Source organism: Cataglyphis hispanica, chromosome 19 (assembly GCF_021464435.1).
Source record: "Cataglyphis hispanica isolate Lineage 1 chromosome 19, ULB_Chis1_1.0, whole genome shotgun sequence".
NCBI classification, from domain to species: domain Eukaryota; kingdom Metazoa; phylum Arthropoda; class Insecta; order Hymenoptera; family Formicidae; genus Cataglyphis; species Cataglyphis hispanica.
This window is the reverse complement of record NC_065972.1, coordinates 2,572,692-2,592,725: the sequence shown is the minus strand read 5'-3', so window position 1 is coordinate 2,592,725 and position 20,034 is coordinate 2,572,692. Positions and strand designations below refer to the sequence as shown.

Genomic DNA, 20,034 nt, shown 5'->3' with positions numbered 1-20,034 from the left:
AAACATATATATATATATGTGTGTGTGTGTGTGTGTGTGTGTGTGTGTGTGTGTGTGTGTGTGTGTGTGTGTGTGTGGATGAAGAAAGAAAGAGCTGCGAGAGAAGAGAAGCAGTTGTCGATTAGGGGGAGGGAGACAATGAGAGTAAGAGAGAGAAAGAGAGAGACTGATGGCACTAGAGAGGAGAGCAGAGGAGAGGAAGTAGCCTCGGCTTGGAAGTGCAGCGTTCGTACCAGGCTGCGCGGCCTGGTACGAGCAGAGCACCGACGGCAGTCGGGAGGGAATGTGCATTGCGGAGTAGGAATGCAAATATCGAAGACAGATAGCGATATTCACGCGTGATGCACTCGTGCTCGACATTTTTTTTTTTCCTTCTTTCTTTCTCGACGCGATATTTTCACATCGCACGGCAATGAACTTTCGTCGATCGTCGAGCAAAGAGAAAAAGATAATGCTGTCACATTTCCTGAAATAAAAATTGATTTAAGAGGAGTACTGTCATATTTCCTGAAATGTGTGACAGTATTCCTCCTAAATCAATATTCGAGAATTATATCCATCGCGCATTCGGAGGTGATTTATCGATCATTAGATCCGGAGAAATAAAATTAAGTGCGTCCAATTTCTTAAAGTATATCGCTCGATCAATATCTGAGGTAGATGCTTTTTTCACGCTTTAAACTGAGATTTCAAAGTTCATTATCGTCAGCTTCAGTGAAAGAGAAAGATGAACAAAATATATTTTGTCTCGCATGAGAAAAACAATTGTTTAGAAAAATTGCTAAATAAACAGTAGAAACATTTCAAATTAATTCTTCTTCAATTTTTCGAGATACAAGAAATCAATTTCTTTTGCGAGAAACATTCTCACATCAATTGAAAGCACAAGAACAAATTAAATCTAATATTCATACATAAAAATTTCGCCTCCAATCCCTTCTGCTTTTCATCCTTGCATCAAACTCTTATATCACTAAACAATTCATGATTAAAAATTAGCAATAAATAAGACTGCTAGCTTCAAAACTATTTCAATTTATAATTATGGAAAATTACACAAAAACAAGAGATATTCGGACGATTATTGTATTTATCAGCGAATCGGTCCATTCATCATTCGCTATCACCCATCTCGCTATGCTCGCAGGTGTATCTACATAATGGCAAGTTTCAGTAATGATATAATGTATTGTTAAGTAACGTATATATCAAGCACACACATGCATCCTATATGACATCGGCGTTCACCTTCGCGTTCGCGTGAGAGGCGGATGCTCTTTCAGCAATGCCGTTCGTACCAGACGGTGCAATAGCCCAGTCATAAGTACCGCTGCTGCATCAACAGCGGAGCGTCGTGCATCTCAAGATAACGCAACCCGTCTATCGCGTCGGATAAATAAAAAATTGTCGTCAAACGGAAAGTGTATATCCCTTATATACCTTCTCGGACGAGAACCGGATCTCTCCAAGGGTGACGTCCGCGTACAATTTCGTTATCGCGACCAGAATATTGTGACTGGATAGTAACGAAATCATTGATAGTAGACTATCAAAACCGATGATTAGGTAAATTAAGTAGGCAAAAGACCGCGTCATTATCGCGGCAATTATTGATTGAGACCGATTCGAGAGACACGGTCTCAAGTGCCGCGGCATCAAGTGAAGGCATGTAAGCGACGACAGAGGCTGGTATGCGCTTATACATATTTGCAGATATATATATATATATATATATATATATATATATATATATATATATATATATGCGAAGCAATTAGTGCAGGCACGTTTATCGATTGGATTCAAGGTGTGCTCAATTGAGAGCTCAAAGATCTAAGAGTTTAATTTTAAGTAAAATGTAAAGACAAAGTTCTTTACATTTTTCTCTCTCCATGTGTTCTACAAACAAAAATATCGCCGACAAATTTGATGAAACGTATTTTAATATCACATTAAATATAATCTAATAAAAAAAAAAATATTATTTTAAATGATATACGTAAATTCCATTCCATAAGTCAATTTTCTTCTTTTCTTCCCTTAAGGATGTATTTAATAAAAAAAAATGTTTTTTTAAAACACATTCTTTGTAATATTTTTCTAAAAAAAATGGTGAGATAATAATGGACAGAAATATAAGAAAAAAATATAAGAAAACATAAGAAAAAAACTTTTTTCTTCTTCTCTCGCGTTATTTCTTATCAACGATCCGAATGATGAGCACGATCGGTTATAATTCAATTGTGGCATAGGTCGTCGGCGCGTCCAGAGGAACGTTCGAAGAAATCTTGGACACGGTACGGCCTGGATCGCTAATTGGATCAACTCGCGCGGATCAACGAACGCCGCGTGCGACACATATATGTGCCAACAGCCAGTGTCATTCAGCAGCCACTCGACTATCGTCGTATCACCGGGCTCGCGTAGTACGCAGTACAAGGCCACGGCAGACGATTGATATTCTACGGTGAAGGGAAATCTCTCGAGGCCTCTGTAATTCACGTCGCGCCAATTCTCTCATCTCTCCACGGTTAGAGACTCTACATCGATGGAGGTGCTGTACAGTTCCCGATTATTCGCTAATTATGCAAAGCTTTAACGCGCGAGGATATACCTTAAATATATGTATATTTGCATATTTTTTGACTAGAAGAAATCTCGAATTAATCGACGATGATAATTTTCGGGATAAAAAAATCAGAAACGATCAAATAAAGAAAGAAAGAAAGAAGTTCGAATATATTTTTAAAAATGATATAAATAATTGATATAATAATTTTTAAAAATATTATAAATAATTGATACAAGCGAGAAAATGGTACGCAAAATTTTACGAGAAAAAATGTGCTCAATATGCACCGAGCGGTTAAGAATACGCATCCGCACGCGCGAGACATAATCTTTAAGTAGATTGCGATATGGAAAGAATTAGCGAAACGTTTAAGGTAATTAACGCTCGGTCGTGCTAATGCACGAACGTCTGGCTCGTTACACGTCGGTGAGCGGAAACGCAATTTTTATTTCCGATACTTTCCTCCGGCAGGTATCAAGGCGCAAGAAACTCAACGATCGATAAAAATATCGATCGTACATATTTCTTATAAAAGTATTTGCATCACGGATATACAATGAGTCAATATGTATCGGTTCAAGTTTCTTTCCTTCAATTTCAACGTAATAAATTTCTTTTACGCGAGGATAAAATTTTAATTCTTCGCTTTTGTCACTCAGGGAAATAGAAACTCTATTCCACGTCACGAGTTTACGTTACGAAAAAATGTACCAGCACCTAACTATTAACCGGTTTTGTTCGAATCACCCGGTATAACGAGTGACGCGTCGTAATTATGACGAGCTGTCACAATTCGATTTTCGTGTGACACTCGAAAGCCATTGACCTTTCTTCGTTTCTGTGCCACATCGTAGCGCTAATTCGATTACGCGCTGCGAATTATCAGACGCCTCCCTCTCGGAATAAAATTTCGCGTAATTTAATTTGCACGATTCTGACTCTTTTAACATCATTTTGCATTAACATTTTTGAGGAAAAAAAAGAATCTATGTATTTCTTATTGTTAGACATTTATCAGTTTATAAAATCTAATTTTTAAAATATTTAATGATGCTTCTGCACACATACTTATCTTCCTTTTCATTTTGAATTTTACATGCTTTGAATTAAATGTTATTCGATTAAAAAAATTAATTTCCTAAAAAAAAAAAAAATTTTTAATGACAACTTTGGAGATCACGTTATCACTGCTAATTTAAATAATGAAATACATCAAGACGTCTTTTTTCTCTCTCTCTGATACCTCACTATATAAAATTTATAAAAAATGTATTAAATTAAAATACATTTTACAATCGATTGTAGCGAGATTACACACAGACTCCGTTTCATCGATTCGAATGAGAATGATACGAGAGACAGGAATATTCCTCTTCCATGTAAAAATAACTTACATTGTAAAGATTGTATATAAGTCATAAGTCAATGCGACGTTGTGTCATTGCTATCAAGAGGATTTCTTCCTCCTCGCTACACTCGGCGCAGCGAGCCTCGCCTTCGATTCGCCGCGCTCGTTCGAGCACGAATCTACATTCAATCGGGGTTTAATGTCCTGCAATTCGGCGTTTGCATGTGCAGGTAATACATGTGCGCTCGGGTGCATCTCGGGTGCGCAAGCACGCACGCACGCACGAGATGCACACTCGTCACGAGACCTCGAAGAATCCGCTGACTGAGTATAGAACCCGGCCTGTTAGAATCTAGACTGCGGACACTGTAGTTGCGATGTAGGATGTATCGCGCGTATTCGCGTCGATTAATTTCGATTATCGCGTCAAAAGAATAATCCCGAAAATTTCTCGTCGCAATTATCTCTCCATCTGTCCCTATCCCTTTATGTCCTACGCTCGTGTCTTCCTCAATAAGATCAAAGAGAGATTGCAGAAAATGTCATATATTTTTTATTAAATTGTAAGATTCGTCTCGATAAGATAAAGATATATTAGCTTGCTATAATTTTCATAGATCGAGATAAAATGAGTAGTTTTGGAGAAAAAAATTCGAGGAATGATTAAATAGATGAAAATAAAATCCTCGATTTGTGAAGCGAATAAATTAATTTTCGAGCATACAGCAAAGATTTTCTCTGATTATAGCTACAAAGTATTTATTTAAAGTCAAATTATTTCAATACTATGGACAATAGATAACGCGAACGCATGAATAATTGAACAACTCGACTCTTTGTAAATACGAACAATTCATTATGCGATATCGTTAAACGGTATTTGCGACACGAATCCATTCTCATGTGAATCATATGTATTTCGTGTGAATCATATATAAACATATCGAAAAAAACCTCATGATATAATTAATGAGCTATAAGTTTTGCTAAAGGCCAATTAAATCACACATGATTAATCTAATAATTTAATATTATTAAATAACGGAAGCTGAAAAAGATCTCAAAGTGTGGAATTTATTTTTTTTTTTAATTTTAATTCGGAATTTCTATTTTTTTTTTATCTATCATCTGTAAAGCTGAATACAAAAGAATTGCGAATCCATTATGTATTCTGAAAATGTAGGTCCTGTTTCTGAGACATTCCCTTTTTTCTCCCTTAAAAAATTTATTTAAAAATATTGGAATTACGATCAAAGCAGGCCTTCATTTCCCTCTCCTCCTCTCTTGGTATCCCGTGTAACGAGCGTTGGATCGCGATTCGTTGAAAGAACGAAGAGAGCCGTTACACTCGCTCGCTACGAGTTCACTTCTAGTCTCATGGGTGAAAGTTGATGTTTCCCACGCGGGGTTGGCATCAATTTGCCATCGGCTGGAAAAATGCTCGCCGCCATCTCTCGCCGATATGCAGGTGACCCACGGACGTACGGTAATCCGCGATAAAACGGAATTATAAAAGCCGACGAGGGGAAATGTACCGTTTCTCGTTCGTGTCGGTTGCATTGCTCAAAATGTATCAACGATATCGCGCGAAAGGGCCATACGATGCGAATTCTACTAGCGGAAAGAAAAACGAAAAGTTCGCAAGGAATGAAGATCCCCACGCTCATATAGGTAAATCTCTAAATTATATTGACATTCTGATTGAAGTGTATTTGACAATCCATTGTATATATCTCGCTTTAAGTTTTATAAATACGTCTATGAAATAAAAAAATTTATCTCTCATACCAGAAAACTTGGGATTTTAATGGGAATTTATCTGACTGACAGTTTTTTTATTTAAATTTTTAATTTTTCGGATATATACTTCGGCCAGTCTTTTTACAAAGGACTTGACTCCTTCTTTAAAATAAGTTCCGGATTATATACACAAGGAATATTTCGAGAAGCAACGCGTGTCTTTGATGATATGTAATGATGAAATACGTCCATTATCTTATATGCAGATAACACGCGAAGACATGATTCAATAAATATTTTTTTCACGACGAATCATCCGACGCAAATTTTTCTTTATCGAACAATTTTACGATACGCTTGTATACTTCCTGCAATTTATGACGCCGGTTTAATACATGCTGATAAAATATAATCAATTTCAGTATGTCAGTAAAAATTTGAAATATACTTCTTTTTTAATTAAAAAAGATCAGATATTATAACTGATGTAATGACATACAAATTCATATTTTGATATTATAATTACAAGGAAACGTATTTTATATCATATATTTCGCAAAGAGAGATGATTTTCATAGAATTTCAGATTTTTTTTTTCAATTAGAAATATTGAATCAGATTAAAACACATGTCGTTGATATTAATGTTACGAGTTTAATAAAAATTATTATGACATTACTGAATGAAAGATTTCGGTGAATAAGATTTTAAAAATATAAATGAAAAAAAAACTAGTTCCTCTCTTTCTACTTACTTGCAGAAAATTTACAAGTAGATTTCTTGATAAAAAAATCACAATGAAACTATAAATAAAAAATAAAGATGTGTACCATAATTAAAAAATATCTTCAAACAAGAATACATCATTTGTCAAAATTAGGATAAAACGACTCGTTTCAAATTTGCAAAAGAGAAACAAAATTGATCGACCGGTTGAATGCAATTAAGGTAGGTAGATGGCTAATACCCAGTCCACACCGTCAGGCCACCGTCGTAATAATTCAATAAACGCATGTGACAGAGACAACAGAGCGCGCGGCACACACAGATACATTTAAACTCTGGTACCTGTGAGTGTCAAGCTACAGAAATAAGTGCACGAGGCGCGTGCACACGTAATTTGCACGAATGTGTTGCACGAGTGTATGATCAAACAGCGATTACCACGCGACAACGACGACGACGACGACGAAGATGAAGACGAAGACGAGGATGACGATGACGGCGGCGGCGACGACGACGGGCTCACTGGAAAGCCAGGGTCCCGCTATCCGGTCGGCCGCTAGGCCGAGGTGAACGAACCTGTGTCCGCCTACTGACTTTACCTGCCATGCCACGAGGAGAGCCCGAGCTATCTCTCCGCGAGCGAACGCAAGAAACGCAAGCGAGAAGGAAGAAGGACAACCGCACGTTGGAGAACGGGTGGCCCTCTCGCTCTCGCGCCGAGTTCCCTCCTCACCTATAAATTTATTCGACGCCTCGCGTCTGTCCGCGCAGTGTTAAACGGCTGTTGTTTTCGAACAACGGGCTTCTCTATGAGAAAGCCTCCATCTCAAGTCACATAGTATGTATTATTATCAATGGGGCTCTGCTTATCATTGGGAAAAGAATTTTGTGCATTGTTTTACAATACATGTTTTACGAGTCGAATTTGACAATGTATGTGGATAATAACGGATTTTTTCACATCATTATTAGTAGAAGAGACAGAGAGAAAGAGAGATTAGTAATTGTAATTATGTTACTTATGTTAGATGTTCTAATTCGAATGCAGCTTCATATGTATATTGCAAAAATATACGTATATATATATATGTGTGCGTTGTGTACATATATGCAAATAAATATTTTGACAAATACATATTTTTGACAATGATATTCTTCGATTCCTTGAGATAGTCGAGACGGTAAAATACGCTTCAATATAGCAACGACCGATCAATCACACGTGATAAAACGTCACGTCTAGACGGACGTAAATGAAACCAATACAAGCTCAAAGATCGTTAAACAGTAGTAAAGGAATAGAAATTGCAATTGGGAATTATTTTCTATAAATATGAATTAAAAACAGAGCTTTTTCTCTTGTAAACAATATATAGGAGACCGTTAATTATCGCAATTTTTTGTGTAACATTTGCTGCAATTTCTTTCCTCTCGTTTTACATTGCTTCTTATTACGAGAGTTAGTTCAGCCGGCCACATCGTTGACTATCCGCCGATCGTGACTTCGTGAGTTTCCGCCGATGCCGCTATTCGATTTCGTATTCAGGAAACGTCGTTTCCTCCGACCGCAAAAAAATGCTGTCGTTCCGTGTGAGAACGACATGAAATTTTCCTCGGAAAATTTCGGAGAAATCGTTCGTCGCGTTGAATTTTGAGGGTAACATTTGAAATCTATTTATGTAACAGGAAAAAAACTTCCTCGTTCATTTTCTCCCCGTTGATATCGATCGTGAACCTCGCGTTCAAAAATTTCGAAAATTTCAATCAAAAAGTACAGATTATTGAAAATTATTCAAATGCCATATTTAACCATCCATACAATTTTTCATATTTTATTCAAACAAGAAGAATGTAATTTCAAATGTAAAAAATTGAAGATAAACGGATGCATTTAACAGCAACCAATAGATTGGAAAATTTCGAAAAAATTCGCCGTTAAATTATTTTGTCGCTATAAGGAGAGATCGGCTCTAAATACATCCAAGAACCACTGACTCTTCGGGGAAAGAACTTTCTCGTCTTCTGCGCGCATTGCGGGAATCAGAGCTTGCAAACTCGCGACGCTCTCGAGTACGAAGGTCGTTTTGTCGACCCACTGATTCGTTCCACTTGTTCCCTCTCATGGCTTACAATGCCTGAGCTTTTTGCCATTCGCGAGATGCTTTTAGAGAATTTTCGAAAGATGTGTCTTTAAAATATAACCTCCCCTCCCCTCCCCCCTTGGAACGCGATATCTTGAACAACTTTACTTTTTCTTTTATCAAAAAGATCGTAATATCGTGCTTTTAAGTTTTACATATTTTTTTGAAATGGGAAAGAACTGATCATTGTCGTAAATAAAAGTAATAATAGGTGACTATGTATCCTTGCTATCTCATTAATAGTGAGTAAAGATTATGTGAAAAAATGTCATGTCAGAGAAGAAAAGATTTTGCATTCGAAATTTTTAAAGTAAATTTATGTTGTACGATAATAAAATAAAGTCATATAGTGGAAAAATGCAACAATAGTTCTCCGTTTAATAAAAAAATTTAAAATCTAACAGGAAGTTTTATTATAAAAAAAGAAAAGATATATATATATATAAAATATTATTTATAAAATCCACCTGTTACGCTGTAAAAAAGATACGAGTTGACATATTAAATGACGTTGATAACATTTTAAACGCACTCTGGATTGAGTAACGAATTTATCGGGATAGAAGGTCAAAGATTTAATTTAGCCTATCGACAACATATTGATATTTACCCCCTGATGCTGTCGACGTTATCTTCGTGATTGCATGTATCATATGCGTCAAATATGAATGTATGCATTTATGTGTATAATATGCACGTGTGTAGACAAGAAAAAAATTGCTCATTTAATATCGCTCGCGGAATGGCTGCGGAAAGACTGCAAAATAACTGTCTATAAATAGTCTGCGATCAAAATAGACTGCTGAAGGTTGAATTTGGAATTTTTGCGTGAAAAATAGATTAGCAATTGTTAGATTAATAAGCAAAAGAAATGCCGCTCGAAAAGAGCATTGCAAGATTTTGCGCATCAATATATTACGATTCATAAATCATCTTTTACAAACTTGTAGTATAATATTTTTATACTACTTTTTTTTCTTACATTTGTACGTTTTTTTAATATAAAAAAAAAATGTAATAAAAATAAGTATAAAAATTAAAAATAAATAAATATAAAAATTAATTTTAGCATTAAAAAAAAATTAAAGCTTTTTCATATTGCAAATATTGTAAAATAAAGTAACGTTGCTTTTTCTTCATCCGCGTTTATTTTTTCTGATAAAACAAGCCAGAGTCAGCGTAATTTCTGCGTATGCTTACGGTATTTCTAGCGGAAAAGTTTCGCCTTTTTATTTATATACCGATTAAGAACTGTTAATGAAGTTCACAATGTCAATGATTTATGAAGAATCATTAGAAATGTAATGAGCGCATCTCGTTATTGTAAGGATCCTTCAAATATATATCCGCGGTGCCTTTGATAATCCCTCCGCAACCTAGACGGGAACGTTGTGTCACACTTTTTCCACGAAATCTCCGATAAAACCGGTTTTCCCTTCGAAAACGACGTGGATATATACGTGGATCTCTGAAGAGGTAGCTGATAAGAAGAGTACGAAAAGTTAGGAAACCTAGATCTAGATGAACCGGTCAAATATTCTGTCCGTGGGCGAACACTAAAGTTTTTATTCCTGGAGCCTCTCTCTCTCTCTCTCTCTCTCTCCTCCCTCCCCGCGGGTGAAACCGGTTCCCATCTTTTCGACCCACACGCTCACCTATCTCTCTCCCTCCCACGCGGGTGCAGGAAAAAAGTAAACGTAACAGTTTGCACTATGATAACAGTAGGCAGTGTCAGTATTCAACATGATATAAAAAGAAAAGAAGACGGAACCGGCCAAGCTTGATCTTTCATTCCGTTAAATGGCAAGTTAATTCCAATCTTCCGAAAAAGACAATATGTGGTCGACTCTTCTCATGACAAACACAAATGCAAATATTGGTTTTTGATATTTATATTCTACCGATTCTTTTGTTAATTAAACAGAAAATCAACCGAATTAAAAGCGTGGAGAATGTATGAGAGATATATTTATTATATATGATATATATTACTTCTCTCGAGTCTCTTTCTTCAGATAAACTAAATATGAAATATTTATTAAGGTGAAATATCTATTAAGATATAATAAATATATCATTAAGATATAATAAATTTTTTAAAATTTGTCATTAAAATAAATTAAGGCCGAGAGGCTTAAATATTAATCATTGAATTAAAATAAAAAAAAAAAACTAGATTTAGAAATTTCAACATAGAAAAGTGTATTTGATTGAGCGATATTAGCCCTAATCAAATTGCCATAATAAGTGGAAAATAACAAACTTATTTATCTAAAATATGTCGAGCGATCATTGCCGCTTATTTATTGCATATATGTGGCAAATTAAAATCCGCGAGTGCAAGTTTTAAAAGGAAAATCTTATTACGAAAATCTTCAACTAAAAATCTTCGAAGTCAAAACATGAAAGACCTCTTTATATGAAGTTGTATTTACCGTTTTACCACTTTGATAGTGGGTCAAATCCGACCGACAAGATCGACACACTTGATATCCGTGATATCGAAGGATACACCTATTTCTCATCAATATTTAAATCGTTTATAATATGTCGATCAAGTTTTTCAAAATTCAATTCAAAACAAAGGCTTTAAAAAAATTTTTCAATTAAAAGCAAAAATGTTTTCTTAAACTTTCAAATTTATCAATACATCTCTATTCGTATGTAATCTCTCACAAGCACTTATAATAATACTATAATAAATATTCATTATTGTAGAAGTAAAATGTATGTTTAGTAAAAAAGATTAAGGAGGTATGAAATCGCATAAACAAGCATTCTACAAAGAAATGCTTGAGAGGCAAAAAAAAGTATAAACAAACAATTTTAAAACAAGCGAGAAAAATATAAACAAAAAATACTTGGCCAGAAATTTGACTGTTAATATAATCAACAGTCGAAAAACACGTTCATAAATCGTCCGCGAAAAATTACGAGATATCCCTTTGCTATCTTTACTTTTTCGCCTTGCACGTAGTCGCGGATATTTTCAAGATAAACTTGAAAATGATCGATAGATTGCTTTCCCCTATCGGCGAAAGCGGATCTCTCGTAGCGGCAAAAAGAAATTGAAAAAAAGAAAAACTCACTCGATCTGATAGCTGCAACGTCTGCGACGCCGAAGAGGACGGCGAGCGTGGCTGCGACGACGAGCGTAGTCCTGACGGTCCATCGCACGGAGGATAAACTCCCGATCGAGTTCTCGACACTTCCGGAAGCGCGTTCACCACCGGAAGAATCGACGCGCCGAGGCCGCATAGCCATCGCACGCCGGTTGTCCCTCTCTCTCTCTATCTCAGTCGATCCTCCTCGCTCTCTTTCACCGCGTTCTCTGTCAGAGGTAGACGACAAGAGTCACACGCACACACTTTCGCACGCGTTTATGTACGAGTGGCGCGCGCGGAAACTCTCTTCCCGATCTTCACTTTCGTTCAGACGGTGAATTCCCAACTCGTCCCGCGAGCGACAGACGGATACGAGGAATAAATTAAAAAAAAAAGATAAAAAACGAAAAGGACGCGCGACACGAGCAAACGCGGGTTCAATTCATGGCTCGTGCATAACGACGTTGACACGGTCGCAGTCATCGGGCGACTGATGCGTGCCGCTCGCGGACCCAACATGGCGCCATCGCGCCCCTCCCTAATCAAGCCGAGGTGGTGGAGAGGGCCCGTCGCCCGACAGTTTGGTAACAGAAGAACGCGCGAGACTTGCTCCGATTTCAAATTTGCAGCTTTTGTCGGCAATCATCGAGAGATGGAGATAAAGAGAATCTGAAATCAAAAAATCTTTTATTAAGAAAAAAAGAAATATCCATTTATCTCATTTCTTTTTACAACGCGCTGTAATATTTCACAACGTGCGTTATAATATATAAAAATTTATAAGCACGATATAATTATAATAAAATAATTAGAAAAAAAATTTTCTTTTTAATTATAAATATAAATATAATTATAAATATAAAAATAATTATAAATATAAATATAATTATAACTATAAATATGTAATTAGAAATATAAATATAATTTTAAGATAATGATTTATAAAGAAAGGGATAGAGAACATCCTAGCGAATTAATTTTTGTCTTGAAAATTAAACAAACTAGAAAACTGTGAACGACCGCGAGTTCAAGCGTGCGAAACGAAAGTCGAGAGGGTCTTTTTATTGGACCCAGTCCCCTAATTTGAGCGACGCGTTTTACGCGATTATGCGTCAAAGAAAAGAACAATTTCCGTAGAAAGAAACTTTCACACGAGAACGACAAAAACGCTCAGTATACTGTTTCTTCATTTCTCAACAGTGGAAAAATCTTTAAATATTATCGAATCCTCGGAATATCTTTTTCATCGTTTTATATCTACGCGATTCGTATATATCATTAATGCCTACATTTCCTGACAATTTACGACGAATGGCAATTATTCCTGGCTTGTGTTACGACACTTGTGATTTCTCGAATTCTCTCCGAGAGCTTTACGTCGAATCGTTTCACACATACATATCAGGTAAATGAATTTGGAAAATTCCGCGATGTAACTGAAAATTGCGGCTTTTCCGCCTCCCACCTCGAGAAGCTTCATCACGAGTTGGCATCGCGACGATAAAAGACGCGACGATCCGTATGATATGTCCGTATTCGATAACAGTTTTTAAATCTGGACGGACAAATATGAGGGAAATCATTGGTTACGATGATTAACCTTGTCTGACGAAGCCTCTTTTCAGACAAACCGGCTTAATTGACGTTTACCGCGTATCCGGACTTCGTCACGTTGCATTAAGACTGAAGAAATATAGAAACTTATGATTTTGACCATCGTAAAATCAACTATAATACAATAGTTCTGTTTACACATCCGTTTAGATTTCTTTTTTTTTTTTCTCTTTTCTCGTCTGAACGCACGCTTATCTTACATCAAATGCAGAAGATATAAAAGAATGTAACTTAGAAATTTATACTTAATATGATAATAAATTGCAAAAATAAGCAAATGCTTGCAGTATCTTTTGTATTTCTTATCATGAATCAAAAATTCTTGCCGTCTATCAGCCTTCGCTGAATTCTTCTTCTTCCTAGACTCCTGACATATTCAGATACTCAAATTATTATTTGTATTTTCAAATTTTTTAATTTCTATATTTTTCGCAAACTTAAGTATCGTAGGCTATTCTTTTAACTCTATCAATCGTTGTCTTCAAAAAATTTTATATGTCGAAATCCTGGTTTATAATTGAAATAATGGAAATAAAATATATATACGCATAAAATGTATCATTAACGCGCGCACAGATTAGGTTGTTGGATTAATCGTACGTAGCTATGTACGTGCACTGAAATACCATTGAGATGAGCGCGACAGACATTCGCAAACTGTGTTTCTTCGCGGAGAATTTCATGATCCTCGCAAAAAGGTCCCGTCCACGACTCTGTGCTACAGAGCCCAATATACGTCGCGCATTTTCTCGCGAACACGTTTATTAGCGACGTACGCCGCAAATGCCACAGCCGTTGCTGCGACGCGACCTTTTCCATTGTCCCGCGTAAATACGCTTGGCTCGCGCGATGTCATGCGGTGACCGGTGACGTCTCTACCTCCTCTCCGAAATATTTCAGATCTCTCCGAATTGTTAAAGAATTCATCCTCTCCGTGATTCTCAGCCCAGCAACATCGTGTAATCGCGCTGTTAGATGGAAATCTACATACACGAGTGTTTACACGCTCTATCCCTGATATCCTATATCGAGCGATTTTTCATCTATTCTCTGAAATGTAAAGTCAATTTTTTTAATAATCGGACCAAAAAATCGATGTCTCGAATTATAAGCGATTGAAAACGTAATGCTTTTCTTAGGTAATTTTATTATAATATGTTTTATGCGTATGTTATTGATTGACAAATGTTATACATATATCAATAACTCACAATTTTTGACCTGAATCAAATATTGTACGAGAAACTAGAACAAATAATGTCTTGAAGAAGACAAAATCAATGTCCTTAATGAAATCAAAAGGTCAAGACGTAACTTTGCGACGCGCGATATCAACTTCGTCATTATCGCGTCGTGTAGTTGACGTCCCCGTTACATGTTACATCGCCATTAAGATCCGGCGATGTACGCATGCGCGCGTGAGTGTGTGAGCGAGCGGATAGAGGAAAGGTGAGAAAGAAGAAGAGAGTGAAGTGCGAGCGAGAGGAAGGGAGGGAGGGAAAGATGGAGAGAGAGAATGGGAAACGGATTCGAATGAGGGAAGGAGATGGTATACTTAGTTATTTTGCTCGCGCGCTTGTGGGATTGGGTGTGGAGTTGTATGCGCGTCGGCTGGTACGGACAGGTACCAAATGCCACAAGGTCAAAACTCGCATACAACGCGTAGAGCTTGGTGTACGATTCCCTCCTCTTTCGGTCTGGAGAACCTCAAGGACTACGCGCGGTAAAAAAAGAGAGAGAGAGAGATATTCCACGTCGCATCATCGTGATGAAATTGTTCCATTGGTATCTCTCTCTTTCTCTCTCTCTCTCTCTCTCTCTCTCTCTCTCCATGTTACAAAACAATAACTTCCGCGATTCCCGTAATATCAGCATGAATTTTTACGCGCCAAATGCAACGACGTGCTTTAAAAGATATATAATATTGGATTTTAAGACATGATTTTAAGCAATTAATTTAATGATACATTTTTCTTCTAAGAAAAATTTTAATTTTGGGAAAAATTTGCATAAATACTATCTACTATTAGTTCATTAATTAGAGAAACCTTTTGCGGTATAAATTATTTGAAGAGAGAGAGAGAAAACTTGCTGAAGCGAGAGAGAGAGAGTGAGAAAGAGAGAGAGAGAGAGAGAGTGCATATTTACACAATTAATAATTAGATACTTTGAAATCGTCAAATAATACTTGATTGATGAAAGAGGCTGAGCTAATGATAAAAGTTACTTTTAAACAATTAACTATCGTATGTGAAATTCATATATATATATATATATATATATATATATATATATATATATATGTACATACCACATTTAATATATTCAATTAAAAATGGTTGAAGAACCAAATAGTTTACTGGCATCATCGGAAAGTAATATCGATGCCGGGGAGAGATATGACGTCAGGAGATTTTAATGCCGGGTCATAATAGCTGGAGCGTTATTTTTACATCGTGACCGTGAAGCCTAGAAAGAAATCGTTTAATTATTCAATAAATTCTATATTATTATATTTTATTTGACGACGTAGCGATGGTATTGGGAATTATAATTATAAATATATTATTGATAAAAAAAGAAAATTAATATAGAAATTAAAAGTAATCATCTCTACAAATTAAAAATAATCATCTCTACGAATAATGTGTCCAAAATTATCGAGATATATACGAAATCAATGTATATGAAAAAAGTTGATAAATCTACTAAAAAAAAAATTAATTAACAATAATTCATTAAATTAATTAATTATTAAGTTAGCTAATTTTTTTGGGTATCATTATAAAAAAAAAAATCATTTAAAAAAACTTTAAAAAAAAATACAGATTATATATTTGAGAAATTTCTATCACTATTTATATATATGCATATATTTTCCTTGTTATCAATTAGGAATGTTAATATTGAAATTCGCGCGTAAATTCACACGAGTAGCAAATTGCGTCATTATGTTTTTGCGCTTAAAATTTTTAGCATGATATGTTCATTGAAAATATCCTATATCAATATTTATTTGGGAGGGTACACGTATTTAAAGATATATGTATAAATAATTTTAAATATATGTTTTGCTGTCATCTTCTGCAAAAATGAACAACTAATCGTCATGAAAATATCGATAAAAAAATTTATCGCTATCAAGCAAAGCCGAGGATAATTCAGAGCGCTAATATCATCGACCGTTTTTGAAGATCGCAAAATTCAGATCAAAAATTCTACCCATAATTATATGCGCCTCATAATTTAATACATTGTGTGCATTTTGATATGCATTTTTTTTTATAAATATATGTATCTTGTCCAAATGTTTCCTATATGCCGGTACACAAAGAATGTAAATGGAATTCTGCTCCGAATTTTGTCATCTATTACAAACCTTCTCAAGCAAATTTAACAGAAATATATTTATAACGCATTAAATCCCGCAAGTAGATATATTTACTTACAAAACATCAGAAGAACTGCAAATTGCAAAGTTGATGCTGCATTTTTGCAGATTAGCGTCCTTGGCATTCGAACTTCTAACGATCCATAAACTGACTGAAACAGAAGAGAAAAAGAAACGCAAAGAAAATATTTCTAGCCAAGCTAGCGTAGCCAAGTGGCGTTGGAGATCGACGTCGAAGATCGCGGATTGGTCGGCTGGATTTCCGTCCACCAATCCGCGGTCATCTGTCAGACGGTCATGCGCGACATATCTCTGCGTATGCAGCCACGTTCATTACGTTCATGGCGGATCGAGCGAGACGAGGGATCTCTCGTCAGGGTGCATGACGTAACGAAGTCGTCTGGCGCGGTGTTTCTTAGTGGCCATTTTGTTTCCAACCGCACGGCTGATTAAGGTATTAAGCATACAGATAAATTAGCGTAACTTATTACTAGGCGATCCAGCGAGACGCACGACGAGATACAATCGTATCCGCACGCGCGGGACAGATAGGGAGGGTATCGCCATCCTCGGTAGTAGATCTCGAGGGAAGTCATCCAAGAGACGGCTCTCGCATTTGCTTCTACCTTCCACTTTTCTTCTCATCCCGATATCCGAATCCCGGATCCTCCTGAAACGTCATCTCCCTCGTCTCTTGTCGCCTGGCGAGAATTTTTCATTCCCTCACCTTTCGTCCTTCTGCTGATCTCCTCGAGGATGAGGAGTTTCCGTGATTATCTGGCTACATAGGATTTGATTAATTACTAGAGTCAAATCTCTTTTTGAATTTAAGATGTAGTTTTTATGGTGTCTTTGCATTTCTTGAGATCTATGGTGCTACGAATGAGTAGATATTGAATACGAAGCAAAGCGCTGCTTTTTATGATCAATGTCTCTCTTTTGAGATATGTACCTTCTTGCCTCGAGACACACTGCCAAATAGTGCAATCACCATGCTGTGTCCTCTTGTAACGATAGAGATTGTCAGATAAATCGCAGCTTGGTGATCGCAGGCAATGCCCTTGATTAATTAAGTGAGCGTCCTCTCTTTCTCACTGTCTATCCATTACCTTCGTTGGTACTAATTGAGACTACATTATACTCTCTCGCTCTAAGTCCGCCTGTCTCTCTCTCTCGCGAATGCACACACTTAAAAAGCCCAAGTCAGATGAAGGCGCGAAGATCTGCAATGAGCTGTGTAACTCATGGAAGGTAGTTTCTATCCTTATAGGTGTCCGTCCTTCAGTCCTTTGGCCCGGCATCGTGATGGAGTCAAAGCGGTACGAACGGAGCGCCAGGTCGAATACCGAATCGCCACCTGCTCCGCCCTCGCCTCCTATGTATAGCACAAGTTACAGTACACCACACGACAACCACAAGAGCAGAGTCGGCTCGCGACGTTCACCCTCGCCAAGCATCGATCATCATCGGAGCAGTAGATCTTCGCGGAACAGCTCGCCGCTTCCGGAGCGACGCAAACGTCGTCGAAGCGGTTCCAGATCGTCCCCGGTACGCTCCCACAGACGATCCAGATCCAGCGATAAGGACCGCGATCGCGATAGAGATAGGTCGCGCAAATATTCCAGAAGAGACAGATCGCGGTCGAGGTCGCGCAACAGATCTCGCTCGAGGGACAAAAGACGAAGCCGCAGTCGTAATCGCAGCAGGGATAGACACAGATACAGGGAAAGCCGCAGGCATCACGCGAACAGAGCACCCTCGTACGAATCGGATGCTTTGGACGAACACGGAGAGGGAGCGGGGGGGACGATGATGCATCAAACGGCGGCTGTTGTTCCGCCACCGAACGCCTTCAAGAATGACGGTAGTTTTATGGAGATGTTCAAGAAAATGCAGGAACAAATGCAGCCTGCAGCACAGAAACCTACCACTTCCTCTGTGTTAGAGGAGAAGCCTGTAGTACCTCCGCCATTGATGGTGGGCAAGAGAAGAGGTGGCAGGATTCTAAAGACCGGTATGGTGGCGAAACCAAAGACAGAACAGACAGTGGAGCAGCCGAAGGACGCGTGGTCGCTCTACATGGCGGAGGTGAAAAAATATCGGGAAGTTTGCTGCCAGGAGGAGGATAACACGCGACCATTAGTTAAATAACTTGGACATTTCGCGTCGTCCCTTCTCTTTATATACATACTTGGCTCATTAACTTTTGTCTATAAGACAGCTATAGTTTTATCCTTAAGAAAATTGTGGAACAAATATCGCTTCTGGAGGTATCTTTTGTTTCATTTCACCGCGTACTTCATATTCATCCAAGTTCATCATGATATTTCTGTGTAAGAATTTCTGAAGTAGAAAATATATGACGGTGAAGGGAAAAGTGGCCGAGAGAAGCGAACTCATTTGTGATATAGTGTCGCGCGTGCTTTGAGAGACGAATGGACGAGAGCGAGAGAGAAACGTAGAATTTACCCTTAAAAAGGGTAAAAAGAGGATAGAAAGAGGAAGAGAGAAATCGAAATACAACCCGCGAGAATCTGTGCTAAGATTTAGAGATTAAATAATTTATGACTTGTTAAGCAGTGCCCTATATTGCTGCAAGCATGACGAAGTTTCCTGAGATCACCGAGGAAACGTTGCAAACTGCACCGTTCGATCCTAGGTTTCCTAATCAAAATCAGAGCAGGTAAGGATAAAAAAAAATGGTCTAGTTTTAATTAATACCAATGTAGGTCAAGAATATATAACATGATTAATTTTTTACTTTGCATCTAAGGAATTTTGATTTTTTTTATAATAAAGCAATATAATTAATATATTTCCACATATTTCTCGCCATTTTCTTTTTATCGCATTAAAATGGCTCATCCATTATATGTATGTGAATTTTACTGTGCATTTATATTTTCCTCAGTTATATTTTTATCAGAGATATAGTGCCAAAAATATGTGTAGAAAAACTTATATATATAGAGAGAGAGAAAATAGATAAACTATTTTGCCTCATAGTTATCAATCAAAATAGTATCTGTAATTGAATGTAATGATCTGTAGATACTGTTACCAGAGCTACGTAGACTTCCATCGATGCAAGAAGAAGCACAGTGAGGAATATGAGCCCTGCCAGTATTTTAAGAGAGTTTACAAATCGATGTGTCCACACGCCTGGGTAGAGAAATGGGATGAACAAATCGAAGAGGGCAAGTTTGCTGGTCGCATCTAGGATTTCCTTGCGATCCACATACACTGCGCATCTACTTTTCATCTTAGTCAAATCTTTAAGAAGAACAGGATTTTAGGATCGCGTGTCATTTCCTGTTTGTAAAATAACTCGTACGTAAATAAATTTAATGATACTTCAATCTTTTATCTCTCTCTCGTCACATTAAGATTTCCCGCAA

At 37.1% G+C, this 20,034-nt stretch overlaps 3 protein-coding genes across 5 annotated transcripts in view; 2 read left to right on the top strand and 1 right to left on the bottom strand.

The window, feature by feature from the left end:
- LOC126856574 (low-density lipoprotein receptor-related protein 2) overlaps positions 1–12,114 on the bottom strand; it is a 38,963-nt gene extending 26,849 nt beyond the window's left edge. The window contains exon 1 of the mRNA XM_050605196.1: positions 11,617–12,114. Coding sequence (XP_050461153.1) covers positions 11,617–11,791 — 175 coding nt within the window. The 5' untranslated portion in view covers positions 11,792–12,114. The remainder of the gene's footprint in view (positions 1–11,616) is intronic.
- A 2,666-nt stretch (positions 12,115–14,780) lies between these two features.
- LOC126856590 (uncharacterized) lies at positions 14,781–17,027 on the top strand. The gene is made up of 2 exons (XM_050605232.1): positions 14,781–14,968; positions 16,745–17,027. The coding sequence occupies exons 1-2, from the start codon at positions 14,877–14,879 to the stop codon at positions 17,025–17,027; spliced, it is 375 nt and encodes a 124-aa protein (XP_050461189.1). The 5' UTR covers positions 14,781–14,876.
- On the top strand, positions 16,965–19,995 carry LOC126856583 (cytochrome c oxidase subunit 6B2-like). 3 transcript variants are annotated; one of them, XM_050605225.1, is made up of 3 exons: positions 16,966–17,090; positions 19,217–19,319; positions 19,688–19,995. In XM_050605225.1, exons 2-3 carry the CDS (start codon positions 19,237–19,239, stop codon positions 19,854–19,856), a joined length of 252 nt encoding a protein of 83 aa, XP_050461182.1. In that variant the 5' UTR covers positions 16,966–17,090; positions 19,217–19,236; the 3' UTR covers positions 19,857–19,995. The 3 variants fall into 3 exon arrangements, with proteins under 3 accessions (XP_050461181.1, XP_050461182.1, XP_050461183.1); XM_050605226.1 differs by having other exon boundaries at positions 19,214–19,319; XM_050605224.1 differs by lacking the exons at positions 19,217–19,319; positions 19,688–19,995 and adding an exon at positions 17,907–19,206 and having other exon boundaries at positions 16,965–17,090.
- Positions 19,996–20,034: the final 39 nt, after the last annotated feature.